The sequence below is a fragment of the Gobio gobio genome (genome assembly GCF_949357685.1).
Source record: "Gobio gobio genome assembly, chromosome: 19".
Classification (NCBI taxonomy): Eukaryota; Metazoa; Chordata; class Actinopteri; order Cypriniformes; family Gobionidae; genus Gobio; species Gobio gobio.
In genome coordinates, this window is record NC_137112.1 from 44,096,379 (window position 1) to 44,124,328 (window position 27,950).

General features: G+C 38.3%; 2 protein-coding genes across 5 annotated transcripts; both read left to right on the forward strand.

Moving 5' to 3' along the window:
• The first annotated feature begins 230 nt into the window (after positions 1-230).
• On the forward strand, positions 231-11,013 carry sh2d5 (SH2 domain containing 5). Of its 4 annotated transcripts, none has more exons than XM_079844865.1 (10): positions 231-327; positions 657-739; positions 868-948; positions 2,929-3,003; positions 3,083-3,229; positions 3,352-3,552; positions 5,859-6,039; positions 7,118-7,223; positions 9,950-10,106; positions 10,213-11,013. In XM_079844865.1, exons 2-10 carry the CDS (start codon positions 689-691, stop codon positions 10,399-10,401), a joined length of 1,188 nt encoding a protein of 395 aa, XP_079700991.1. In that variant the 5' UTR covers positions 231-327; positions 657-688; the 3' UTR covers positions 10,402-11,013. The 4 variants fall into 4 exon arrangements, with proteins under 4 accessions (XP_079700991.1, XP_079700993.1, XP_079700994.1 ...); XM_079844866.1 differs by having other exon boundaries at positions 303-327; positions 660-739; XM_079844867.1 differs by lacking the exon at positions 657-739 and having other exon boundaries at positions 263-327.
• Positions 11,014-12,307: 1,294 nt separating this feature from the next.
• kif17 (kinesin family member 17) lies at positions 12,308-26,999 on the forward strand (the record flags this gene model as incomplete). The annotated part of the gene is made up of 14 exons (XM_079845372.1): positions 12,308-12,538; positions 14,272-14,418; positions 14,637-14,738; positions 14,820-15,009; positions 15,711-16,163; positions 16,246-16,346; positions 18,232-18,388; positions 18,480-18,571; positions 20,297-20,412; positions 22,417-22,645; positions 23,758-24,016; positions 24,287-24,366; positions 26,011-26,137; positions 26,492-26,999. The coding sequence occupies 14 exons, from the start codon at positions 12,308-12,310 to the stop codon at positions 26,677-26,679; spliced, it is 2,472 nt and encodes an 823-aa protein (XP_079701498.1). The 3' UTR covers positions 26,680-26,999.
• Positions 27,000-27,950: the final 951 nt, after the last annotated feature.

Sequence of the window (27,950 nt, forward strand, 5' to 3'; positions counted from 1 at the left end):
GAAATCTCTCAGATTTCATAAAACTATCTTAATTTGTGTTTCGAAGCAAGTCTTACGGGTTTGGAACAACATGATAGTGAATAATTATTGACAGAATTTTCATTTTTGGGTGATCTATCACTTTAAGTGAATTAGTTTGATGAATCAGTCAGAGTTGCAGTCACCAATTACCTGTGTGTTGTAGGCGGAGAATCCTGTCATCTTTCCCGATGGATCCAGTCTGGCTCTGAATAGGCGGGATTTAGAGGATTAAGGTGAGTCAGGATTGCAAAACCCCCGGCGGATAATCGACCCACCCTGCCAGGTTCAGTCGTGTGGACCATGTTTGTGAGTTTGTATTTGTTTTCTCTGTCTTTTTTTCCTCGACTTTCTGGGTCCTTATGATATTATTCAAGCGTTAACTATCAAAAGCGTTTGTTTTGATTTCTAACACTTTCTTTCGCTTTTCGTGGAAACTTTGGCTGTGTCTCAAAACATACTTTCATTTTCCCCATTATTGGCACGTTTAGAGTTTGAACGCTTTAACTGTATGTTTATCTTTGTGGATTTACTTTCACTAAGTTACTTGTGCTGTGCTGTTATTCGTCTGACTTATTTTGGCAAACGTGCTGACTTCTGTTTTTCTATTTTTATTATTTTTTTATTATTTTGAACAGTAGCGCAAACAACACCAGGCTCAGATTGCGATATGGGCGATACAGTTGGCAGGGAACATGGGATTGTTACAAGATCTGCTGAGGTGAAAATGTGTGAATAGTTTTAATGCAGTAGGCTACGTCTGGTTTTGCAAATGAATTGCATCTGTGGTTTTATTGTATAGTTTCATGATTGCATCATGAACTCATAGTTGTGTTACTGTTTGTCTAGTATATTGGCTCATTTCCTGTGGATGACAGTTGTTTGGATGATCAGATTCAGCAGCTGCACACTCAGCTGAAGTCTCTCAAGGTAATTTGTGTGCTGTGAAGTGAATCTCAAGAGTATGTTTGCTTTTTTTTTTCTTGCTATGTAGAAGTTTAGACACTTGACTGAATTTGTTTTTAGTGCTCCTTTTGATCTAAATACAGGCATATGCGCCTGAAATTTAGTTTTGTTGACAAACATAAATTATGCACAAAATCCATTTGGGTATTTCATCATTTGAATTACTTATTATTGTACAATGTGGAAAATTATTCTGAACATTAATACAACAGTATATACAGTGCTTGGTAGATTGTAAATTCTTGTCTGTTACTGATTCCAACTTATTTATAGCAAAGAAGGAAATCACATATGTTTGTATTGTAAAGACATTGTTAGGTATGCTTCCAAATTACATTACTAGTCTTTTATGCTTGTGTCGAAAGAACTATAGCACCAAATCATCAAATGGGATTAAATTAGTAGTACCATCTTTCTTATTATGCTCCATGGCTGTGGAAGGAATTTCAAGCTACTGCTCCACTAGAAACAATTCCTCCTTTTGAATATGTTCAAAAATGAATTGCAGTGTAAAACGAATGAATCATGTTGCTGTTTTAATTAATTTGTTGATTTATGATGAATGTTTTGAATTTATCATGTGTGCTATACGTTTGTGAAAATTTTTATTATGGCCATCTTGGCCAGGACTCCATGGAAGAAAAGATTTATTTTAATCTCAATGGAACCTTCTTGGAAAAATAAATGATAAATAAAAAATGACACCAATTCATTACACATTCAAGGTTATTTAATCTGACTACTTTTTGATTACTTTTGACCTTTTTCATTATATTGATTTGTTGAACAGGATAATCTTGTACCATATTGATATGAAAATACAAAGAGAAAGAAAATCTATTCCGTTCTTTATCAACAACGTGAAGTGCATTAAATATTACATTTATGTCAGGGTTTTTCAGACTGGGGTTTGTGAGTTTAATGAAAAGCTATGTATTAAATCATACAAATGTAACATTAAAGTAATAATAAAAAAACTATAAAAATAAAAAGCTTTTTAAAAAAAATATTAAAAATGTTATTTGTTTACCTGCATGTCATGTGAAAATCAACCAACAGCAGAGAATCGTGAACTATTATTATTATTATTATTGGATTTTATTATTGACCTATTTTTTTATTTTTACTTCATCTCAGATGGTACTTAAAGTAAATATGTCAAAAGTAAAAAAAAAAAGTCAAAGAGGTTCTGCTTTGAAAAATTTGGGGAATCCCTGCATTGCCTGTAAATATGTTAACCTTAGTTAGAAATATTAAAATTTAAAGGGGCTATATGCAACTTTTTCCCCAAAATAAACGTAACATTAGCCTTTTTATTTTACCATTTATGACTGAAACCTCTCCTGATGAGCATACTGACACCTTGTCCGCTCACAGTGGGTGCACCTATAAGCCTGTATCCTATTTTTCCTATTTTCTGGCGGGTCGTCTTTTCCCGCGCTGTCTGCGGATGTGACGTCACCACCGCTGCGAGAGCGAGCAGAAAATGAGAGCAGTTCTGTTTTTTGGCCACAGGTGTCAGTCACGAGTTTAAATTTCAGAAAAACGCATATAATCCCTTTAAGTGCTATGTTGTAATTATTTTTCCACAGAGCTAAATTGAAAACTGATGTTGATGAAATATGAAACTTTTTTTGGGGATTTTTAAAGAGTTATCTAGTCATGTTTTCAGCCTGTTCATTTTAGTGAATCAGTAGAGCGTAATTGCTAGGATCAATTCTAATTCATTAATTTTTTTATTTTGCTATTGAACAATGTGAAAAATCATACATTTTGACGGGTAATTAAAATGTATGCATTTGGCAGACGCTTTTATCCAAAGGATTTTATCCAGGTGGATTGTCCCTGTAATAAGGTCCCTGTAAGTCGCTTTGGATAAAAGCGTCTGCCAAATGCATAAATGTAATGTAATGTAGTTTTATTTATGAACATCTGTATTTGCAGAACTGCAAGAGCAGGCGACAAGTCTCATTGAGATTCTCTGTCAAAGGAGTCAAAGTTTATGATGAAGATGAAAAGGTAAGAGGATCATATTGGGATTTCTGATGTTTCTGTTTTTGCATGTCAGATGGTTTAACTCTTAGGTGTTTCTCATTAGACGCTCCTCATGGCTCACGCCATGTGTCGAGTCTCGCTGTCCACCGCCCGTCCGTCTGATGCCCAGTTTGCCTTTGTCTCCCATAATCCTGGAAATTCTGACCCCCAGCTCTATTGCCACCTCTTCAGAGCCAGACATGCCCGAGCTGTAAGCCTCAACGTGACAAAAGCATCATATTTCATTGCGTTTTTCATGCTCAAACTGTAACATTGCACACTAAAGAAAGTTGGGGGGAAATTTGTATTTATTTATTTTTCCCCCAAATAAAGGCCCAGTTCCTGAACATGCTGCTTTGCCGCTGTTTTCAACTATATTTTCTGGAGAAGCACCCAGAGGAAGCTCAGGACGAATGTTCGGAGAAGAAACCAACTCGAACGCCATCGCTGCTTAATCAAGGATTCCCTCTCAGTGTCAGCGCCTTGGTATCTTTCCGCAGGGCCCCAACTCAAGGCCTGCTACCAGGGGCAAAGGTTTGTTCTCACCATATCTAGCATTAGAGGTGTAACGGGACACGTATTCGTACCGAACCCTTTCCGAATGCAATCTTTAAAGCTACACTGTGTAACTTTTTTAGTTTATTCTTAGCTAAAAACACTTAGTTCTTTCAAAAATATGTGCTCATTAATGTATATTTACTTCTTTCAAGTAATAAAGTATTCTCGTAAGTTTATAATATGCCATTGAAAATACATACGGGTGAGGGGTTTGAATGCCGGTCGCCATGTTGCTCCTCCATCTTGAAAGTACATTAGCCAAAGAGGGACATACCCGTAAATTCAAGCTTCGCCTTTCGCGTTTTAACACTCGATGGCACCGTGTCAGATGTGGACGAGGTCGAACTGGAAGCCATGTTAATCTTGGACTAAATCGGCCACCGTAGGAGTTAAAACGAAATCGGAATTGAGAGGAACAGAAACTAATATTCACTGGATGGTCATATACCTTTTCACCACTAGATGGGGGAAAATATCACAGTGTAGCTTTTAACAGTTAACAGTCGGCTTGTTTTAGGCGCGGATTCAAGCCCAGTTCCCACATGAACATATTAAGTATTCCGTCCATTTTATCACGAAATTCAAACGATAAATGCCGTTTTGACGCTCTTTAATGTGACATGACTGATCACAGTAGAAATGTGTGTGAACGCGATCATCTCTTCCTAAAAAATAAACATGAATCTAGGTATGTTGAGGATGCATTACAACTTACTGAAACGTATCATAAGTCGTGGAATCGCTCCGTGTTTCAACGGTGGAAAGACGTCAATAAAACTGCTTGTGAACAATGTCACGTAGCATCACATTTACCTCAGGCAGTCATTCAGTGTCCGCAGTTGTTAGTTCACTAGAGAAAGGCTCTTTCACTAAATATACGCACTATATTAGCCTATATATTCATTATATTCTACTGAACCTCTTAGTGAAGTCTTGATTATTTTAATTTACGTTTAAATAAGTCTGTCATGAAAATGTCAGTCACTGTGTATAAATGATTATATTTCAACAATGAGAAAAAACTATTTTATAATTAGATTTAGAAGTTAATGGAAAAACTGCCTTATGTGAAGTTTACATACAATGTGTTATTTGAGTGTAGATTATTATATCGAAAAATAAATAGCAACTGAATTTAGACGAATAGTTTGGGCTCTGTTGTTAACCTTTAATATTATAGGAATGTGCAGGTGAGGGCTCCCTATATAGTTTACAGGATTCTCTTATAAGAATCTTTTAGTTATCACTGAATTTATTTAAGGATGGACACAATTTGAACTAAACCACTGTTTAATAAAAATAAATTAAAAGCAGTTTTGTAAAACTGCTGTACCGAACCCGAACTGTGACTTCAAAACCGAGGTACGTACCGAACCACTGTCAGTTTTGTGTACTGTTACACCCCTATCTAGCATATATTGCTTTTTGAAGTTGATTATAACCTTGATTTAACGTTCAAATGAAATCAATGCAAATAGAATAGATAACGTTTGATTCGTGTTGTTGACATTTATATGCACTTACGTGCCGATTGCCAACAAAACACAGACATTTGATGCAGTTTCACTCACCGCCTGTGGTTTCCACTCATGACCGGGAACAAACACACTTGCGGAACTCCGTTGCTGCTCCGGGAAAACAAACTGCATCCACCGTTTCCTTAATACTGGGTAATTTGGGAAGCTGAACAAGGTTGTCTTTCCCTCACAACCAAAGAGTAAAGAGTAGAGTTCTAGAGTAAAGCAGTAATTCATAGTTTAAAATAGAGGGTACAATGGTACTGCTTGGGAATTTGAGATATGTAACCTGTACAGTTTTTGTTTTTGGTGACATTGTGCTTGTGTGTTGTAATAAGAAAATGAAAATAAAGTGATAAAAAAAAAAACATGTTAAAATACTGAAGGTGTATTTGGCACAGAAATACTGTCATGCGTCCAACTCATTTAAAAAAAAAATTGGCCATGAGAATCCAACTCTTTAACAGTGTAAATAAGTCAGAATGCATGAAATAGCATAAGACCCCCCCCCCATTAAAACTGCTTAATTCCGGAGTTTTTCCAACACGGTCAAAGAAAAGGTACAGTGCCGTCTAAGCGTACTAATGGTACTAATATGTACCATTTAGGGGTAAGTAAGGTACAAAGATGTACCTTTTCATTTTTTGTACGTTACGGTACTGTGACAGTGCTGTACCTTTTTTTTTTTTTTTTTCTTCTCCTGAGAGTAAATAATTGTAATGCTGTAATGTTCTGCACGGTGTTCATGTCGTTTTCCCTGAACAGGTGTTCTCAGAACCGAGCACTGAGCAAGTGAGCAGTCCTGAAGAGGGTCCCACTTCCTCTCCGACTATAGTTCGCAAAATGGCGATCCGGACCAAAGAGCTGCGTTCCGGAGCATATCGCTCTTTTACATGTACTCCCCTCAAACAGCGCCACCTGCAGGATAAACTGAGCGCTCCACAAGGTGGGATAAGTGTTCATAGGACACTTTGGAGAGTGAGAGAGTTCTTTAGGTAATGCACACATCTAGTTAATGCGGCTGGCCTAATTAAAACACAATGGGTTCATTTATTACACTGATCATTTATCTTTGGATTTGGTGGTTGGTGAGTCAAAAAAGGTGGTTGGGATTTCCACGTTGTTTCTGCCAGTTACCACAAAATAATATATACACACCGATCAGGCATAACATTATGACTGGTGAAGTGAATAACAGAATTATCTCTTCATCACGGCACCTGTTAGTGGGTGGAACAGATTTGGCAGCAAGAGAAAATTGTCCTTAAAGTTGATGCGTTAGAAGTAGGAAAAATGGGTAAGCGTAAGGCACGTGAGCATCAGAACTGGACCACAGAGCAATGGAAGAAGGTGGTCTGGTCTGATGAATCACGTTTTCTTTTACATCACGTGGATGGCCGGGTGTGTGTGTGTGTCGCTTACCTGGGGAACACATGGCTCCAGGATGCACTATGGGAAGAAGGCAAGCCGGCGGAGGCAGTGTGATGCTTTGGGCAATGTTCTGCTGGGAAACTTTGGGTCCTGCCATCCATGCGGATGTTACTTTGACACGTACCACCTACCTAAGCATTGTTGCAGACCATGTACACCCGTTCATGGAAACGGTATTCCCTGGTGGCTGTGGCTCTTTCAGCAGATAATGAGCCCTGCCACAAAGCAAAAAGGGTTCAGAAATGTCATAATGTTATGCCTGATCGGTGTGTGTATATATAATATACAATAGCTGCTCTAGTAACTTGCAGTTTTATGTTTCAAACTGAGATGGCTATCTGTACTGCTGCTTGAAATAAAAATAATAATAATAATAAAAACCTTTATTTATATAAAGTCAGTAAAATGTGTGCTACTCAGAATATTTTCATAATTCTTTTCTAAAATAAGACAGCTGCAATCCTAGTTTGGACTGAACACAAGTTCAATGTTTCCATTTGCCAAAGAAAACAAACACTGACATATCATTTGTGAAACCAATGAGAACTCGATTCCTGTGGGAATCTGAAGAATCTTTTCTTTTTGTGAAACAGAAAAGGACCAAGCCAGTGCAAACGCATGCAAGTCTCGAGCTCCCACTTTGGCCGAGACAGAAGAAGCTCTGGCTCACGCAGTGTGGTGCTGGGCTGGCGTGTCTAGGTCTGTATTGGTGCACAATGGCACTGCTGCCTGTTGGTCTGTTAAACTTAAAGGGATAGTCCACCCAAAGATGAAACTTCTTTAATGTACTCACCCTCATGTTGTTCCAAACCTGTATGAGTTTCTTTCTTCTGCTGAACACGAAATAAGATATTTTGAAGAATGTAGGTAACCAAACAGTTGACGGGCCCCATTGACTTCCATAGTATTTTATTCCCCCATACTATGGAAGTCAATGGGGTCCATCATCGGTTTGGTTACGCACATTCTTCAAAATATCATATTTTGTGCTCCACTGAAGAAAGAAATTCACTCAGGTTTGGAACAGCTTGATGGTGACTGAATCTGGATGCTTTATTAATTTAAGCAGTATCTTAATATTAACTATTGCATGTTTCTCCTATTTTGAATGCATTTTTCAATATTTTGTCACATTTAACCCTCTGGGGCTCTTCGGTCATTTCTTGGGAACCCAAATTATTTAAAACATCAAGAGTGCAACACACACACACACAAACACAATTAGCTTTTGGAAGTAAGTGTGTGTGAGTTTTTTGTTGTCTGTTTTGCACTCTTGATGTTTTAGAGATTCACCCCTTCACTGTTGAGTCCTTTTTTTCTGCATCCTGGCTGATTTGTAGATTGTATGCACAAAAAAAACTAATTTCCCATTAATTTCCTATGGGGGTCATTTTTGACCCGAAGGTCCTGAGTGTGACTATTTGTTTTTTATGACCACTTAGACTTTTCAAATCCTGTCCCCAATTTTTTTGGGTGTTCATATACCAAGTACCAATAGTCACCAAGTTTCGGACCATTCCGATGAAGCTACGATTTAAATTTTTTTTTATAAAACGCAAGATCTACTAACTATAGTGGTAAAAATGTGCTATTGCGTGATAAAAATCTCAATGTGTCCACCGGATGGCACCTATCTCATTAAAAAATTGAGGCCTAGGCTTGACTCTAATAGGAAATACAGCTTTAATAAAAAATTATATATATATATATATATATATATATATATATATATATATATATATATTATTTATTATATTCAATGGAAAAAATGGGTCATAATTATTGCATAATATTTATCTCCAAACCCCAAAAGAGAAAATATTATTGAACAAAAATATATTTCATTGATTTTACTCAAATCTTTTTTTATCTTAATCCCGCCGTCCGGGTCATTTTTGACCCGAAGGTCCTGAGTGTGACCCATAAATGAAGAACCCCATGGGGTTAATCTGCTGATCTTAATTGCAATTTTTAAGATCTGATTTTGGGGCGATATGCCCTCATATAAAAACTAGTGCTGTCAAACGATTAAAATATTTAATCGCGATTAATCGCATTAATGTCATAGTTAACTCACAATTAATCACAATTAATCGCACATTTTTATTTATTCTAAATGTCCCTTGATTTCTTTTTGTCCCATTATTTTTTCTTATTTTAATGCTCTTATCAACATAGAAAAGTGGATCGGCTTGCTTTGTTCAAATGTTTGTTTTATTGAAAACAACATTGGCATACTTTAGTGTTCGATTTCACACCAACATTCTCACTTGGAGCAAATAATCTCACACAATGTAACACTGCCCATCAATAAAAGGGTGAAACAAATACTTTGTTGCACAAACAGCCCCTTCAACAGCCCTTTCTAAGGGATCAAAACAGGGTGATACAAAATAAAATTACAAAGTGCACATGCAAGGTAAACTAGGACTCCGCCTATAGTGCAGTTAAACCAGGGGTCGCCAACTAGTGAACTCCGGTCCGAATCCGGACCGCGAGATGCGTCCATCCGGACCGCGAAGCCTTTTGACATAATGAAACAGTTAACGTTGCAATGCTCACTGTTACTACGTTCAGACCCAGACGCGCGGTCAAGCATGCAGTGAAGAAGAGACTGATGGTGCGCTCACACCGGACGCGAATGACGCGACATGCACACCGCTTAATCCGCGCCGCAGAATGTCTATTTGCGTCTTTGCATTGACTTAAATCACTCGCGCAAAACGCTTCATTCGCGTCTGGTGTGTAGGCTACGCACCATCAGAGCAGAAAGCAGCGCTCAAGACAAGCACTTTTAGTTGAAGACCCCTGAGTTAAACCATGGCTTAATACGTTTCTCATTTCGGCATCTCACGCTTGCCATCCACGTCTACTCTTTTAATGGCCCAAACAAGTGTGGGCAGCCGCAGCGTGCCTGATGTTTTGTTTCCGGTCTAGCTACATCCGGAGTGGTGTTGTAGTTTTTCTAACGTTACTAGTTGTTGCAACAGCATGTGAAAAAACTACAAAGTTTGTTAGACCAAAAAGAACGTTAATCTCGCGATAAAAAAATTGACGCCGTTAAAATAGGTTTGCGTTAACGCCGTTAATAACGCGTTTAACTGACAGCACTAATAAAAACGTCTTGGCAAAGTAGTTCATCAACCTCCGGTTTCACGGACAATGCTTACGCTAGTCCCAGACTAAAATGCATGTTTGAGCTGTTTTAACAGAAAGCAACTTACCCTGACATCTTAAATCATGTCAGTGCCATTGTTTTGTCTCAAGATGCACACCAGTAATGTTTTTTTAAATGGCCTAATCCGGTCTTAACCAAAGCCCTGTTTGTGAAACCAGGCCCAAAGGAATTAATTTACATTTCTTTTGATCCGTATGCATGTGTGTTGTTCAGTAGTTTAGTCTTGAGTATTTGTTTTCCATTACAGTGACTGTAGTTCCTCACTCCTGGCTGATGACGTCTTGGGTTCTTTCCTGCTATGTCCTCATCCCAAAAAACCCAACCGTGGGTCTCTTATAGTCCGCTTTCCCTCGGGACTGGTAACTCATTCTATTAAGAATTCCAAGGGGAAATTCCACCTTGAGGTGAGCAAAGATGAACCCTTTTTCGTTAGTGTTTTTGTTTGCCTTCCTCTACTCTATAACTAGTGTCAGAAGTAAACTGTAGAAAATGTTTCCTCTTCGTTTACAGAAGTGCCACATTGACTTTGAAAGCCTTGCTGCTTTGATCGAGCACTACACAGAGTTCAGTGAGGAGCTGGAATGTTCTCTGAGCTGTGCCCGTGTCAACCACAGTTACGATTGGGAAGAGATCGTCAATAAGAGTTCACGTTCATTGCAGGACAAGAAAGGCACATTTAAGAACCCAAGTTGGGTTTGAATCCTGTCTTTCATGCTCTGGTTACTTTTTTTTTAATATAAGTTTTAAAAAAGAAAAATGTATACTACATTATTTTACTTGGTTTTAATCGTTACAGAGCTGCTGACATGACCAGGATCTTTTTTTAATATTTTGAATTGACACTGTTTTTGCCTGTTGGCAATAACCTTAACACTCCTAAAGCACTCTCTTTGTTGGGGGTTTTGTTTTTTGGTTTAGATTTCTTTTCTAGGGAAATGAGCACTTTTCATGTAAATGTCAGATTTAAATGTATACTCAAAACATAGGCCTGCACTTTTGCAAAAGTGATGTACCCTGGATTGTCTTTTAAAGCTCTGTTGTATGTTTATATTGCTTTAGGCTTTCACTCTATTGGTCGTATATTATCACCAGTATTAGAGAGAACTTTTGTTGTGATTATCTCAAACCCTAAAAATATTCACTACCCAGTTAATTTTCCCCCCCTTTGTCTGGCTTTGCTACTTTAGTTTTTTGTTTTTTACCTCTTGCACAATTCCCCTCTTAAATACACACTTTTTTTTTCCCTGTTATTAACGTCACATCAATGTAAATGAAGTGTCTTGCCTCTTTGCATAAACTGATTTTACTGTCATACTGTCTCCTTTTAATGTTCATTAGTTTGAAAAACTAGTGGAATACTGCCATCTATCCAGAGATATGTCACATGAAATGAAATATGAGTAGATAATTGGGGGAATATTATGTTTATATAAATCTTCACCCAATTATAGTTAGTACCGGTCAAAAGTTTGGAAACTTTTGAATCAGCATATTAGAATGATTTCTGAGGGATCATGTGACACTGAAGACTGGAGAAATATCTGATAAATTCAGCTTTGCATCACAGAAATAACACATTTTAAAGTGGAGGCTATTAAAACAGAACACCGTTCTGAATGGTAATATTAGGGTGTTTTTTTCTGTATTTTTTTAATCAAATATATGCAGCTTTGATAAGCATACGAGACTTCTTTTAAAAACATTAAATTAGTAATGTTTGTAAACGTTTGACCCCACACACGCATATATATATATATAACACACACACACACACACACACACACACACACACACACACACACACACACACACACACACACAGATAGTACCGGTCATACATTTTGTATACGTATATATCTACACACACACACAAAGATAGATAAATAGTACCGGTCATACACACACACGGAGAGATAGTACCTTATGCTAAATATATACTAGTTTTTATTTATGTACACATAAATAAAAACTATTGTTTTGTTTTTTGCATTGGCATTTTCATGCCTATCATGCACATTTCTCCACTCATAACTGTAAAACCTATATTAATATTTAACTTGTAAAATTTGACAATATTAGTTGACATTTTGTAGTTTATGGTTTTAGTTTATTACAAGTTTTAGTTTTAATAAAAAAATGCTCCGACGTAATGATTCTTAGCCTACGCTATTTTTTTGGGGGGGATATTTTGTGCTTAATCTTTTTGAAAGAAATTGTCTTACTGGTCCTAAAAACATTATATATATATATAATTACAAAAAATGAACATATTTATTAATACATGCTGTGTTTATAAAATTGTATTAAAATAAACAATATTCAGTACGCATGTCACCGGGGCGCTTTGAAGTTTGGAGTTGCTAGGCAACGCCGAAAGCCTCAGCAAGAGAAACACGCTGCTTTATTTAATGTCGCTAACCGCGGCTTGACCTCAAACTGGCCTTTACGGAACCTGGACCGGATGACAGTGTTCGTAAGCGTCTTTTCTAATATCAGAAGAGCTGCTTGTCTTCACGAGATGACCATGACACACGGCAGTGTGATCTTTAGAGTGACATTTCGATTTCTGTTCAGCAGATAAGCAGCGACCACACCACCCGTCCAGATGGCATCCGAATCCGTGAAGGTGGTCGTCAGATGTCGACCTCTGAACGACAGAGAGAAGGCGCTGAACTGTAAGATGGTGGTTTCCATCGACAGCAGTCACTGTCAGTGTTTCATTGAGAAACCTGGAGCCTCGGACGAGCCGCCCAAACAATTCACGTTTGATGGGACTTATTATATAAACCATTCCACTGAGGAGATCTACAACGAGATCGCATATCCTCTGGTGGAGGTAATATTGATTTTTGTGTGTGTGTGTGTGAGAGAGATTGGTGGTCAGTCAGTGTGACAGCTAGATCTTCTATAGGGCCAATTACTTTCCAGTGTTCATGCCCATAGATATGGGTTATCTGAAACCTGTTGTCCCTTATCTGAAACAGAACACCATAGAGTTTAAAATAGTCACGGAAGTAACCTACAGCCCTTCCTATAATTGATTATTTACTAGATGCATGTGTTAGTTGGGCCCTTTAGACTCTAAATATTCAGATCTATCTATCTATCTATCTATCTATCTATCTATCTATCTATCTATCTATCTATCTATCTATCTAACGTTATCTATCTATCTATCTATCTATCTATCTATCTATCTATCTATCTATCTATCTATCTATCTATCTATCTATCTATCTATCTATCTATCTATCTATCTATCTATCTATCTATCTATCTAATTGCCAAAAGTATTGGGACACCCGTCCACATCATTGAATTCAGGTGTTCCAATCACTTCATGGCCACAGGTGTATAACATCAAGCACTAGGTATGCAGACGCTTCTACAAACATTTGGGTCGCTCTCAGGAGCTCAGTGAACTCAAGTGTGGTACCCTGATCGGTTGCCACCTGTGCAATAAGTCCATTCCTGAAATTTACTCACTACTACTAAATATTTCACGCTCAACTGTTAGTGGTATTATAACAAAGTGCGAGCAATTATGAACAACAGCAACTCAGCTATGAAGTGGTAGGCCACGTAAAATCACAGAGCGGGGTCAGCGCATGCTGAGGTGCACAGTGTGCAGAAGTCGCCAACTTTCTGCAGAGTCAATAGCTACAGACCTCCAAACTACATGTGGCCTTCAGATGAGCTCAAGAACAGTGTGTAGAGCTTCATGGAATGGGTTTCCATGGCCAAGCAGCTCATCCAAGCCTTACATCACCAAGTGCAATGCAAAGCGTGGGATGCAGTGGGGTAAAGCACGCCGCCACTGGCTCTAGAGCAGTGGAGACGTGTTCTCTGGAGTGACCAATCACACTTCTCTGTCTGGCAATCCGATGGACGAGTCTGGGTTTGGCGGTTTCCAGGAGAACGGTACTTGCCTGACTGCATTGTGCCAAGTGTAAAGTTTGGTGGAGGGGGGGTTATGGTGTAGGGGTTGTTTTTTCAGGGGTTGGGCTTGGCCCCTTAGTTCCTGTGAAAGGAACTCTTAATGCTTCAGCATACCAAGACATTTTGGACAATTTCATGCTCCCAAATTTATGGGAACAGTTTGGGGATGACCCCTTCCTGTTCCAACATGACTGCGCACCAGTGCACAAAGCGTCGGTCCATAAAGACATGGATGAGCGAATTTGGTGTGGAGGAACTTGACTGGCCTCAACCTCAACCTGATAGAACACCTTTGGGATGAATTAGAGTGTAGACTGCGAGCCAGGCCTTCTCGTCCAACATCTGTGCCTGACCTCACAAATGCACTTCTAGAAGAATTAATTCCCATAAACACACTCCTAAACCTTGAGGAAAGCCTTCCCAGAAGAGTTGAAGCTGTTAGAGCTGTAAAGGGTGGGCCAACTCCATATTAAACCCTACGGATGAAGAATGGGATGTCATTAAAGTTCATGTGCATGTAAAGGCAGACGTCCCAAAACTTTTGGTAATATGTTTATCTATCTGTCTGTCTGTCTATATTTTTGCATCATGTACTAATCAGTGTCAAATATATCATTATTTAACACACAGGGTGTAACGGAGGGCTACAATGGGACAATTTTTGCTTATGGACAAACAGGAAGTGGCAAGTCGTTCACTATGCAAGGTGTTCAAGATCCTCCTTCCCAGAGGGGAATCATCCCTAGAGCCTTTGAGCACATCTTTGAGACAATCCAGGTAACCAATTTGCATATCGTGTGATTTTTACCATCATCATAGTATAAAACCTTATATTCACTGACATATAATATTCAATATATGAATGACAAAGTAAAATATTATAAATACACTAACATTCAAAAGTGTGTGTGATCCATAAGATGTATTGCCGAAATGCTTTATATTCATTGTGATAAAGTTTAAAGTGACATTTTAACCTGAACTTTTCTATAAAGTGTGCAGAGAACACAAAATTCCTTGTACGGGCTTCTTACCTGGAAATTTACAAGGAGGAAATCAGAGATCTTTTGGCAAAAGACACCAAACAGAAGATGGAAGTACGTCTCTCCACTGATCACACATAGCTCTTTGTAGATTAGCTTACATGGACTGAATGTTTCAATGCTGTGTGTTTAAAGCTGAAGGAGCATCCCGAGCGTGGTGTGTATGTACGGGATCTGTCCATGCATACGGTGCACAGCGTTGGGGAATGTGAGCGGATCATGGATCAGGGCTGGAGGAATCGCTCTGTGGGATACACGCTTATGAACAAAGATTCATCTCGCTCGCACTCCATATTCACCATTCACCTGGAGATCTGCAACACAGGTTTGTGTCTCAATCAAGGTTATTTTCGTAAACGAAAACTGAAACTAAGACTAAAACTATTGGTCAAAAAACATTTTCGTAAACTAAAAAAAAAAAAATCATAAATGAAAAACTGAACAAAACTAACAACTCTTACTGAAAAAATAACTGATATATGTCTATACAAGTTTTGCATTTTTTTTTTATCTTAAGTTGATTTAAAAAAAAATCTTGTTTGTTTTGTCGTGTTTGTTTGCTTGGTTTTATTGTATTTATATGATATTTGTATTTTTGTAATTCAATTTTTGCCATGAATATAGCCTTAGATGCTGACATGGCATTAAATAAAACAATCTGTATTCCATTATTTTATTTTTATTATCAAGATGTCTGCATTAGAGTAAACTCGAATCGGTGCAAACATTAAACTTTGCTGAAATTAAAAATCTTGATTTTGTCTCTCCACTTCGTTCTGGTAACTCTGCTAAACTATAATTACTAAAACTGAAACGAAATATATAATACTAAATGGAAATGTGTTTACAAAATAAAAAACAAACTAAAACTAGCAAAATAATTTACAAAACTAACTAAAACTAAACTGAAATTTGTTGCAAAATTTAAAACGATAATAAAATAAAAACTAATTTAAAAATGCAAAACTATAATAACCTTGGTAAATAAATGTACATAAAACATCTGTAATCTTCATGTGAATTTAGATGCTGCAGGCGAAGAACATCTGCGTGCTGGGAAGCTCAATCTCGTGGACCTTGCAGGAAGTGAACGCCAGTCGAAAACGGGTGCTACTGGAGATCGCCTTCAAGAAGCCACCAAGATCAACTTGTCCCTTTCAGCCCTTGGCAATGTTATTTCTGCGTTGGTGGATGGCCGTTCCAAGCACGTCCCGTATCGCGATTCCAAGCTCACCCGTTTGCTTCAGGACTCTCTGGGTGGAAACACTCGCACCCTCATGGTAGCCTGTCTCTCACCTGCCGACAACAATTACGAAGAGAGCATCAGCACTCTGCGCTACGCCAACCGCGCCAAGAGTATCCAAAACCGCCCGCGCATCAACGAGGACCCAAAAGATGCCCTCCTGCGCGAGTATCAGGAGGAAATCAAGAAGTTGCGGGCTTTAATCTCTGGGCAGCTGGGGTCTGGCACCCTCAGCTGTAAGAAACACACCAGTTGTGTATATTTGAGTCTCTTTGGATAGTGAACGTGCAATTTCGACTTATTTTTGTCTGTTAGCAGCACTGTCGGCGGGTCAGAAGTCAAGAGATTCTCCAGCTGTTCTGTCGCGACCCCAGAGCAACACATCAGAGAGCGAAGCAGAGAAAGACAGGATAAAAGAGGTGTGTACAGATATGAAGTCAATGGAAGAGTTTTAACGGGGTAGTTCACCCAAAAATGAATGTCGTTCCAAACCGGCAAGACTTTTCTGTCTCTCCATCGTGAACTATTTTGTAAATAAAGTGGTAAATTATGTTTTTGTGCGCAAACAAAACACTGGCTTCACTTCATCAAATTGATGTTAAACCACTGGAGTCACATGGACTACTTTAATGATGTCTTTACTACCTTTCTGGGGCTTGAAAGTGGTAGTTGCGTAGCTGTAAATGGAGGGACAGGACTTCATTTGTGTTCCGAAGGTGAACGAAAGTCTTATGTAGCGCTCACACCGGACGCGAATGACGCGCATAATTTGCGCTATTCGCGCGAAGTTGGACGCGTGAACATTTTGAGTTTACTCGCGTGACATTCACTTCACAACAGACGTGAATTTGCGTAATGGGAGGGGCTTCTGCCAGCTGGCTCGTCTCGTTGAGAAATGGCTGACATGGGCTGTGTTTACACATCTTTTTTGTTAAAATCTACTGTTAATGTGTGACAAAACGTAGTTTAAAGACTTTTCAGGCGATAATGTAGTTGTTTAAAGCTCAAATCTGTGGTTTATTTATAAAAAGAGTGCCTATTTGAACATTTTATCTGCCGTTTTTGGAGTTGTGAGCTCCAGTGGATCAGCGGCGTTCAGCGCTCTTCAAAGCCGGCGAGAGTAGACTTTCCTCGGCTAGTCCTTCTGCCGTCTGCCGCTGGCTCTGATGTCTCTGTGGTGTCTCGAGCTATAATTCGTCTAGTGTAGATCTAACGGCCGATCTTTGGTCTCATGGATCTATAATATGTTCCCTGGCAAATAGTTTAGGCTGAGGGCAAAGTGAAGTTTCATTACTTTTTTATTTTTAGGCTATTTAACTTTACGTTACCGTTGTAGCCGACTAGCACTGACTTTGAATGTTTGACTGAATTGTTTGCTTTATTTCATGCATAGCTTATTATACCTTTTACTTATACTTTTGTATTATTGATCATACATAAACTTGCATTTAACAAAAAGAGACTGGGTTGTGTTTCATGTCAGGGCAATAACTATAAAGATAACGATAAATGTACAGTGTTGGAGGTGATGCATTACAAGTAACTTGAGTTACTAATCAGATTACTTTTTCAAGTAACTAGTAAAGTAACGCATTACTTTTAAAATTTACAACAAAATATCTGAGATACTTTTTCAATAAAGTAACGCAAGTTACTTTTCCGCATTTATTTGACTGACAGCTCTCCAGTCCCCATGTTGAGATAAATCGAGAGTAAGTGCAGAGGTGTTGTGTGTAAAACATGATGGTTATTGTAGTTCTAGAGTAAATGTGAGCATTTATTCATCTCACTTGCACAATAAAGATTCAGTACTCCTCAAAATGAATAAAATCAGTCAAATGCAAAATCAGTTCGTTACTTTTTAAGGGAGTAATGCAATATTGTAATGCATTACTTTTCAAAGTAACTTTCCCCAACACTGTAAATGTATAGTTCTAAAAATTGTTCTCAATATTAAAGAATAGCAGAGTTCACACGACCGCTATAACGATAACGGCACAGAGAAACGATATAGCTGGAAGCACTTTCAGAATTTTTTTTTCCAGCTCATGAAAGATAAAAGCAGCAGACAAGCATGCGCATGGAATAAACAGAACGATATCGTCCGCTGGTGTGGACACTAATATAGTTAGTTATCATTCTTGGTGTGAACGGGCCTTAACTCATCCATTGTTTGCTTTTTTTTACCTGTAGAGCATGGCGCTAGCATTGCTAATGTCATGGGTTCAGTTCCCACAGAAGGAAAAATGTCTTTGATAAAAGTGTCTGCCAAATTCATAAATGTACATGTAAATCTAAATTTAGGAATATGAGAAGAAACTTGCCAGGCTGCAGGCCGAGTATGATGCCGAACAAGAGTCCAAAGTCAAACTCCAGGAGGACATTGCTGCCTTGAGAACATCATACGAGACCAGACTCTCTTCTCTGGAGAGGTCCAGAGCTAGTCGAACACACACCACTGGTAATGTTGAAACTAGTTTTCTTTAGGTACAACTTTAGGTTCTATAACATCTTAATCTGGTCCAATTGTCTTGCGATCTCTCCTTAAACAGGTGGTCCTTGTGGGGACCAACCCAAAGAAGAGCCCATCACTGTACCTGTGGCTACACAAGAACAGGCGAATGTTGACCACTATGTGCCCGAGGTGCTTTGATTTAGCCTAAAACTAGGTTTAAGTAGTCAAGTCAAATGTATTTATATGGCATTTATCACAAAGCGCAGCTTTAAAGCAAAATCATGATGTTAATGCTTACAATATCTGAATATCTTCATGCCTTAAAGCAGGGCTCGACATTAACGCTTGTCTGCGTGTCCGGGACAAGTGGATTTTTTGAAGGGGCAAGTGAAAGAGGATTTTACTTGCCCGACGGACAAGTAGCCTGATAAAACGTCATTAACAAAAATAACTAGGGAATCACCAAAGTGCAAGAATGATTCTGCATTTATTACTGATAGTGGCGATTGACAGTTAATGATGTAATAATGTAGCCTATAACTGACGGTAACTAACGTTGCACTGTTGACGCTCGCGCAGCCTCTCGAGGAGAAATCGAGACAAATGTGCACCGCTCACACAGAGAAACTCAGTTAACACACTGCCGTAAAAATGTAGAAATGTGGAGTTTATTTATATTTATAACATGATACAGTTGCAACGTCACTTTACCAAGAGTGCTGTTTTCCTGAATAACATCACGACTGAAAAGGACACTGATTTCATATGACAGTTCCATAAACAATTATTAACATCAAGTCACTTACATTTTAGATGCAATATTGAGTGTTTTTGTTCTATTTCAGCAGCGAAAATAGTTCCAAAAGATCACAGCAGAACGCGTGTCACAGCAACAACGTGTTAGTGAATGATTCAGCGTTTTGAATGAATCGATAGAATCAAAGATTCAATGAACTATTCGTAAACGACCGCCTCATTCTTGAATGAATCAGCGTTTGAACGAATCGACTCAATGACTCACTCATTCAGACGGTCACCTGCTGCCACCTACTGGTGGTTTAGTTTCATCTTTCCAACATTTCTTATTTGTATATTCAAAAAATATTTAAAACAATCTCATAACATTATTTAATGCAGTTGTAATTTTTCAGTGTAAATTATTTAATTTGACTGGTAACAGCTAGTGTCGTCTTCTAATTTAATTTATTGATCCAATTTAAGAATATAAAAGGAGAGCTGAATCATAGCCTATATTTAATAAGATTAGGGTGAAAATGCCCTTTATAAAAGGTAAAAATATCACAAATATGCATATGTCAAAGCTGATTGAACACTGGTGAGAATATTGCTTCAGAATAAACAGAAAAAATTTCCGGACAAGCACATTTTTTACTCGGACAAGTGGACAGATTTACTTGTCCAAAAGACAAGCACGTGAACATGCTTAATGTCGAGCCCTGCTTAAAGTCACATTTAGCAGATTAGATCTGGGCGATAATATAGTTTACACTTTTGCAACGAGAACAACAATCAAGCAGTTGAGATATGCTCCAGTACAGGGGTGTCCAAACTCGGTCCTGTAGAGTTTAGCTCCAACTGGCCTCAACATACCTGCCTGGAAGTTTATAGTATGCCAAGTAAGGCCTTGATTAGCTGGTTCAGGTGTGTGTAATTTCACTGTCCTCTGCAGGACAGTGGCTCTCCAGGAGCAGAATTGGACATCCCTGCTCTAGTATATATTGCACCTTAAAGTTGAAAATAATATAACTTTATATATAGAGCTGTGTGAAAATACTATTTAAATTTTTGTGACAATATAAACAATCACGCAGCTGAGTAGGCCATGCAAATAATATTTAAAATTTAAACGAGTTTTTTTAATCTCACAAATGTAAATGACTCTTGTTTGTGTAGGAGAGTCCATCTGCTTCTGCCAGTGTTGAAGGAGCTCCCGGTGGTGAGAGTTCGGTTTTAGATACAGTTGTGGTTGCCACACCAGTTCAACTGGACCAGAAGCATGTTTTAGAAAGGTGAGATGCTCAGATAGACATTTGGGGTCAAGAATTTGAGCAAATATTGTGGTGCCTCTCTATTAATGTACTGAACTGCACAAAGGCGCCAAAAAGTATTTGAACGCTTAAAAATGTATGAATGCATTAGAACAAAATATCAATCTGTCCCATATACAGACAAATGATATTAGGTCTTTTCTCAGAACTAACATCAGCTATTTTTGACTGACTGAATTCTTTGAAATAAATATAATTTGATTGCATGTTTTTTCTGGATGTAATACAGTGACACTCAAATAGACTCAAAGGGTTAGTTCATCCAGAAATGAAAATTAGCCCATGATTTACTCACCCTCAAGTCATCCTAGGTGTATATGACATTCTTCTTTCAGACGAATACAATCAGAGTTACCGTGGGGAGAACAAGTATTTGATACACTGCCGAATTTGCAGGTTTGCCCACTTACAAAGCATGTAGAAGTCTGTCATTTTTATCGTAGGTACTCTTCAACTGTGAGTGACGGAATCTAAAACAATTTTTAAGTAATTAATTTGCATTTTATTGCAAAAAAAAGCAGAACTTAATATTTGGTACAGAAACTTTTGTTTGCAATTACAGAGATCATATGTTTCCTGTAGTTCTTGACCAGGTTTGCACACACTGCAGCATTTTTGGCCCACTCCTCCATACAGACCTTCTCCAGATCCTTCAGGTTTCGGGGCTGTCACTGGGCAATACGGACTTTCAGCTCCCTCCAAAGATTTTCTATTGGGTTCAGGTCCGGAGACTGGCAAGGCCACTCCAGGACCTTGAGATGCTTCTTACGGAGCCACTCTTCATTTGCCCTGGCTGTGTGTTTCGGGTCGTTGTCATGTTGGAAGACCCAGCCACGACCCATCTTCAATGCTCTTACTGAGGGAAGGAGGTTGTTAGCCAAGATACATGGCCCCATCCATCCTCCTCTCAATACAGTGCAGTCGTCCTGTCCCCTTTGCAGAAAAGCATCCCCAAAGAATGATGCTACCACACCCATGCTTCACAGATGTGACTTGAGCAACCTGTCTGACTGTTGTAAGTCTTCTAGTAGTTGTGCAAAGTGAAATCTGAATCACATTGTTGAAATATTTTGTCCCATTGCTTTTGGCTCTCTATGGGCTTCTCCCCATGCTTCAACCTTGACTTTATCGAACTTTATGCCTCCACGCCCCCCCGATTGCCTCATAGACAGCAAAAGATTGCCTGCGAGCTTCTCCTCCTGTCTATACGGTAATTTTTCTTCTATGCGACAGAGTCGCATGCATGGTTATGACGCAATCGTTAGCCTATTTTTTTACAAAAATGGCTTCTACGGGGCAATAGTGTAAGATACAAGGTAATGGTGCATTTTATACATTGTTGTGTTTCTTTTGAAATAAACAATGGACAAATGGAGTCTTTAAACGCCTCAGATGTAAAGTTATTCACTGTCAAAGTGACGCCAAAATGAATGGGAGTCAATGGGATGCTAACAGCAGGTGATGGCTTGGTTAGCAATGGCTGCACCTATGGAAGGTACGGAAGGTGGAAGTCACTCTCTGCTCTCTTTTGTCCTGTGTCGGCCCCCGTAGCTTCTCTATGTGCTCAGAAAGGGGGGGGGGGGTGCAATTCACAACCTCACCACTAGATGCCGCGAAAAATCACACACTGCACCTTTAAATGCTTGAGCTCTTTAAAGCGGGATGGATTCTGATTGGCTGACAATGCTTTTATCATTCATCAGCTAGAAAATATTGTTCTGAAAGTGATTCCAGCGATGTGCCGTTACAGTTGTGATGTGAACTCAGTTCTAAAAATATTTTTTGCAGTTACGTTTATCGTTATTGTTATAGTTTTCGTCCTTTGTGTGAACAGGCCTTTAAGAGGGAAGGAGAATTAATTAATCAGGATGGTAATAGTTATAGACATGATAACATTAATAAACAGGATAAATATGGAGAGGATGAACTTAAATGCCGCCTCTGTTATTATTTGTTGGCCTGAAGGCTGCAGCAGCTGGAGCAGGAGTTTGTGGGTGGAGAGCAGGTGAGGAACGAGGAACTGAAGCAGAGACACAGACAGAGGAAGACTCTGGCTGACCAGAGGAAGAAGCAGCTAATCAAAGCTCTGAGCCAGAGCAGTGAGGAGAGTGACAGCGTGCTGCTGAACGTATACGATTCCATTCAGGAGGAAGTTCATGCCAAGAGCAGACACCTGGAGAACACACAGAAGAAGGTTAGCGCTTTAGTACTTGGATGGTATTTTGTATTCACTCAACATTCAAATGTATATATGTGTATATATAAAGAAACATTACTCTTATGCTCATCAAGACTGGATTTATTTGATTAAAAATACAGAAAAAACTGTAATATTGTGAAATATTATTACAATTTAAAATAATGGTTTTCTATTTTAATATACTTTAAAATGTAATTTATTCCTGTGATCAAAGTTGAATTCTCAGCATCATTACTCCAGTCTTCAGTGTCACCAAATCATTCTAATACTCTGATTTGCTGCTCAAGAAACCTTTCTGATTGTCAATATTGAAAACAGTTGTGCTGCTTAATATTTTTTGGAACCTGTGGTACTTCTTTCAGGTTTCATTGATGAATAAAAAGTTAAAAAGAACAGCATTTATTCAAAATAGAAATATTTTCTAACAATATAAATCTTTACTATAACTTTTTTATCAATTTAACACATCCTTGCTGAAAAAAGAAAGAAAAAAATGACTGACCCCAAACTTTTGAACGATAGTGTACATTGTTACAATTTTTAATTTGATTCATTCATTTTATTAGAAATACTGAAAAACACATCACAGGTTATAAAAAATATTAAGCTGCACAACTGTTTCCAATATTGATAATAAATCAGCATATTAGAATGATTTCTAAACAGTCAAGACTGGAGTAATGATGCTGAAAATCCAGCTTTCCATCACAGAAATAAATTATATATTAAAGTATATTAAAATAGAAAACCATTATTTTAAATTGAAATGATGTTTCAGAATATTGCAGTTTTTTCTGTATTTTTGATCAAATAAATGCATGCTTGATGAGCATGAGACTTACTTCTTTCAAAAACATTAAAAATAGAAATGCTTCCAAACTTTTGACCGATACTTGTGTGTGTGTGTGTGTGTGTGTGTGTACAGGGTTAAATACTGTGTTTTTAAATTGTAAATGTATAGCTATAGCTATGATCTACAGTGATAAAAAAGTATATAAATAATTGTTTTTGTCTCAACTTCTAGATTATATTTCTAGTTTTGCTATTGAGATGAAACTTTAGAAACGATAAAAAAATGTCCAACCATCTGTTTATATAATGAACAGCTGAAAGCTGCCAAGTTGGAGATCAGGGATCTTCAGGCAGAGTTTGAGATGGAGAGAGATGACTATCTGGCCACCATCCGGCGTCTAGAGCGGGAAGGCCAGCTCCTTCAAGGAATCTTGGAGCGTATGGCGTCCCTGGTGAGAAGGGACTGTAACTACAGCAACCTGGATCGGCTGCGGAAGGAGGCAGTGTGGGATGAAGAGGGAGGGACCTGGAGACTGCCAGAGGTTGTGGTGCAGAAAACCACCTTACCTGCAGGTGAAGTGCTGGGAAGAAAAGGGCTGCACTGTGAAATACTAGTTTCTAATGGGGCCGTGGAACATACAAAAAAATTGCTTGTTCTGAAACAAAATTGATTCAAAACAATCAAATGATAATAATAAATCATGGAGAACAAAAAGATTTTAAATTGTGCATGTCCAAAAATGTGCAGGTGCACAAAAAAGCTGATGTTTCAGTCCGTTGCTTGTGTGATTTAAAGGGAAATATACTACATATTCTCTCTCTCTCTCTCTTCTTGTTCTACAGTGCCTCCTTCAGGTGCCATTGCCCCTGGCAGACTTTCAGCACGCAGGAATTCTGCCTCAGACCTCGCTGACCCTTTTGTGGTATTTAGTCTTAACTTCAATTAACACCGTTCAAACATGACTTTTGACGTTTATACACGGATACAAATGAAACGGATATACCAATACTAGATTCATGTCACACATTCAATAAGGAGGTTTTTACACTTGAAATTGCTTGCTGATGATGTATTTAAACCTGGATTAATGCAATCCTGTGTTACCTTAATTAGTTACATATTCATAAGGTGCACGCTTATGTATATTTAATAGTGCTGTCAAATCGATTAATCACATCCAAAATATAAATTTGTGCTTACATAATATATACATAATATAATATACACACACACACACACACACACACACACACACACATACATATACGTGTGGGCATGTTTTCGTGAAATATCAGGACACAAATGTGTATAATGACATGGGTATGACATAGGTATTACAAAAAGAGGGTGAAATATGAGGACGTTCCCCATGTCCTCACTTTTCAAAATGCTTATAAATCACACAGAATGAGTTTTTTTTTCACAGAAAGTGAACTGCACAGTCTCCTGTGAGGGTTAGGTTTAGGGGCAGGGGCAGTGTGTGTGTGTGTGTGTGTGTGTGTGTGTGTGTGTGTGTGTGTGTGTGTGTGTGTGTGTGTGTGTGTGTGTGTGTGTGTGTGTGTGTGTGTGTGTGTGTGTGTGTGTGTGTGTGTGTGTGTGTGTGTGTGTGTGTGTGTGTGTGTGTGTGTGTGTGTGTGTGTGTGTGTGTGTGTGTGTGTGTGTGTGTGTGTGTGTGTGTGTGTGTGTGTGTGTGATGGGTAGGTTTAGGGGCAGGGGCAGTGTAAGGGGATAGAAAATACGGTTTGTACGGTATAAAAACCATTACGCCTATGGAATGTCCTCACATTTCACAAAAACAAACATGTGTGTGTGTGTGTGTGTGTGTGTGTGTGTGTGTATATATATATATTTTTTTTTATATAAATATAAAAAAAATATCTTAAATATGCACATGTGTATTTATATATACATAATAATCATACATAGTACACACCCATATATTATATAAACACAAACTTATATTTTGGATGCGGTTAATCGTGATTAATCCATTTGACAGCGCCAATTTAATAATAATATTGCCTTTTCATTACTCCAATTAATATTTTTGCTTTGGCCATTTGAAATGTTGTGAAAAACTGTTTTGCTGAAACCTGTTAAAAGTCTTTGTAACAAGCACAAAGCACATGAATATTTAATGAGGCAAGCATTGTGTAGTTTGCGATTGGTTAACATTCTAGTTATGCAGTTCACACTGTATAACTCTGACATTACAATCCGGGGTTGGCACTCTAAGGGGCCGTTCATACAGAACGTGTTTTTTCATTCCAATGGACAAATTTTCCATAGTTTTTCTATGTAAACACACACTAGAAGGACGCGTTTGACCGTTGTGCTTGCGTCCTTCGGGTGAGACGTGAGAGATTGAGTGCAGAGAAAAGCGCAATATAAATGTGACAAATTATAATTTATTATTATTAATCTTAACCCAGTGTTAAAAGCAGCCTTAACCTAGGTTTACCCTGGGTTAAGTCTAGTGTGAAAAGTGTTTTAATCCCTAGAATCTTCTTTATGAATATGAAAAACATCCATAGCTTTGCATATCCACCTCCAAATCTCTTTTTAGCAAGAAGAGGATGAGGATCGCTACAAGGAAATGTTGAAACGCAGTGATAGCCAACATATCGCCACTAACTACTTCAAGCCAAAACGGACCAGTCAGCTGTTGGCTGGAGACCCTATTAAAAACACAAGTAAGAAATGAATGAATGAAATAAACCATTACAGATTCACTCTCAGAAAACATTTGTAAATATTGTACCTTTAGGGGTACAACAGCTTGTCACTGGGGCATCTTTGTACCTTTTTCACCCTTAAAAGATGCATGTTAGTACCTTAGAGTAGCAATATGTACCTTAAGGTACTACTATGAACCTTTTACAGGTAAAAAAGGTACAAAGATATCCTTTTAAGGGTACTGCCCCAGTGACAAGCTGTTGTACCCCTAAAGCTACAACCATTTTTTTCTGAGAGTGCTCATGTTCATTTTGTTTCTCTTATGCAACTGCGATATGCTTATAAATGTTGCGAATTCAATTTTCTCACAGCAAATTATTCTGGTTCAGTTGGTAATGGTTCAGCCCACCAGACCTCCAGTGGATCCAGCTTGTCTCCTCTAACCGCAGAATCTCTCCTTCCACGCCCCTTCCGTTTGGAGTCCCTTGGAGTCCCACCGGCACACGGCAAAGTAAAACGCAAGAAGAGCAAGATGCTCATCTCATCTGAGGGCAACTGACAAATCCTCTGTATCCAGAGCTTTATATCTTTTTAACATGCGGTTATCTGTTTTTATGTCATATGTACATATATAAAGACATATTTTTATTGCTAATTAGTGCTTAATGACATACAGGGTAATTGTGACCTAACTTCTTTTTCATTCTAAATGTCACATAATGGCATGTAAGCACTGTATAAAACATAGGAATTTGAACTAATACCACCTAAAGTAGAAACAATGCTACCTGATGTGCTGCAGTGTTGTATTTTGCTCTGTGAGGTTTCAGCACTGAAAACCCATGCTGCTGTCTGTAGTATTAAAAAAACATTTTTGTGAAAAACTGGTCTTTTTTTATACTATGTCTATGGTTTTGGCAAGCAAGTAAATACTGGGTGCGTTCCATTCGACCGCAAGTGAACTGCGAAGTGGACTTCAGAGGGTATTCCGCCATCTTAAGTGTGATTCCAATCCAAAGAGAGCAAACATGTTCAGTCCGAAGGGTACTGCGAATGGCGAAAGGGAAGAAGGGAACATCGATACATCACTTCACAGGAAGTAGAGAGTGAAAATCACCCAACTGTCTTTGCGCGTCGCATGCATCACCTGTCTGAACTAATGATGGTGCAGAGCCGTTGGTTGGAAGAGTTTTTTAACAGCTCTGCGATGGAGGAGTTTACATATGCATTTGAATATTCATAGTTATTATACAAACTAGAGTATTTATGAATGGTTATGGCAATAACTGTTACATTCGTATGTTATATTTTATGAATATGTAAACCAATTAAAAGTGTTGAGAAGCACCTGAGGGCTGTCATTTTTTATATTTTACTTTATTTACCTCAGGAATGTTATATGCAGCTGCACTTGGGAAAGAAAGTGCACGAGATGAGACTGCTATAAAGACCATTGATTAAGAATAGCCTAAATTTATACATAGTTAACCAAATCAAAATGTATTTTCATATTGAATAGGTGCAGCTTCAAATCTGTTCATAGTCAATACAGGTAACTTAAGTAAACTAATAAAACTAATGGACAATGTTTTGATTATATTTTTTAGATACATACTGTGTATTTTGTAAATGTATATGCTTACATGGTTTTCAATTTGAAAGTAAAGTAAATTACAATATTAATTTATGTTATATCATAATCTTCACCCGTCGTTGCTTTTCTTTGATGACGTTGCAGGGCGTTCCAAATTAGTGATTATTGTCAGCGAAGTCCACTTCAACTGATATCCCGTGCTCAGGGAGTAGGGAGCAGTGAACAGTGCGTAGGGA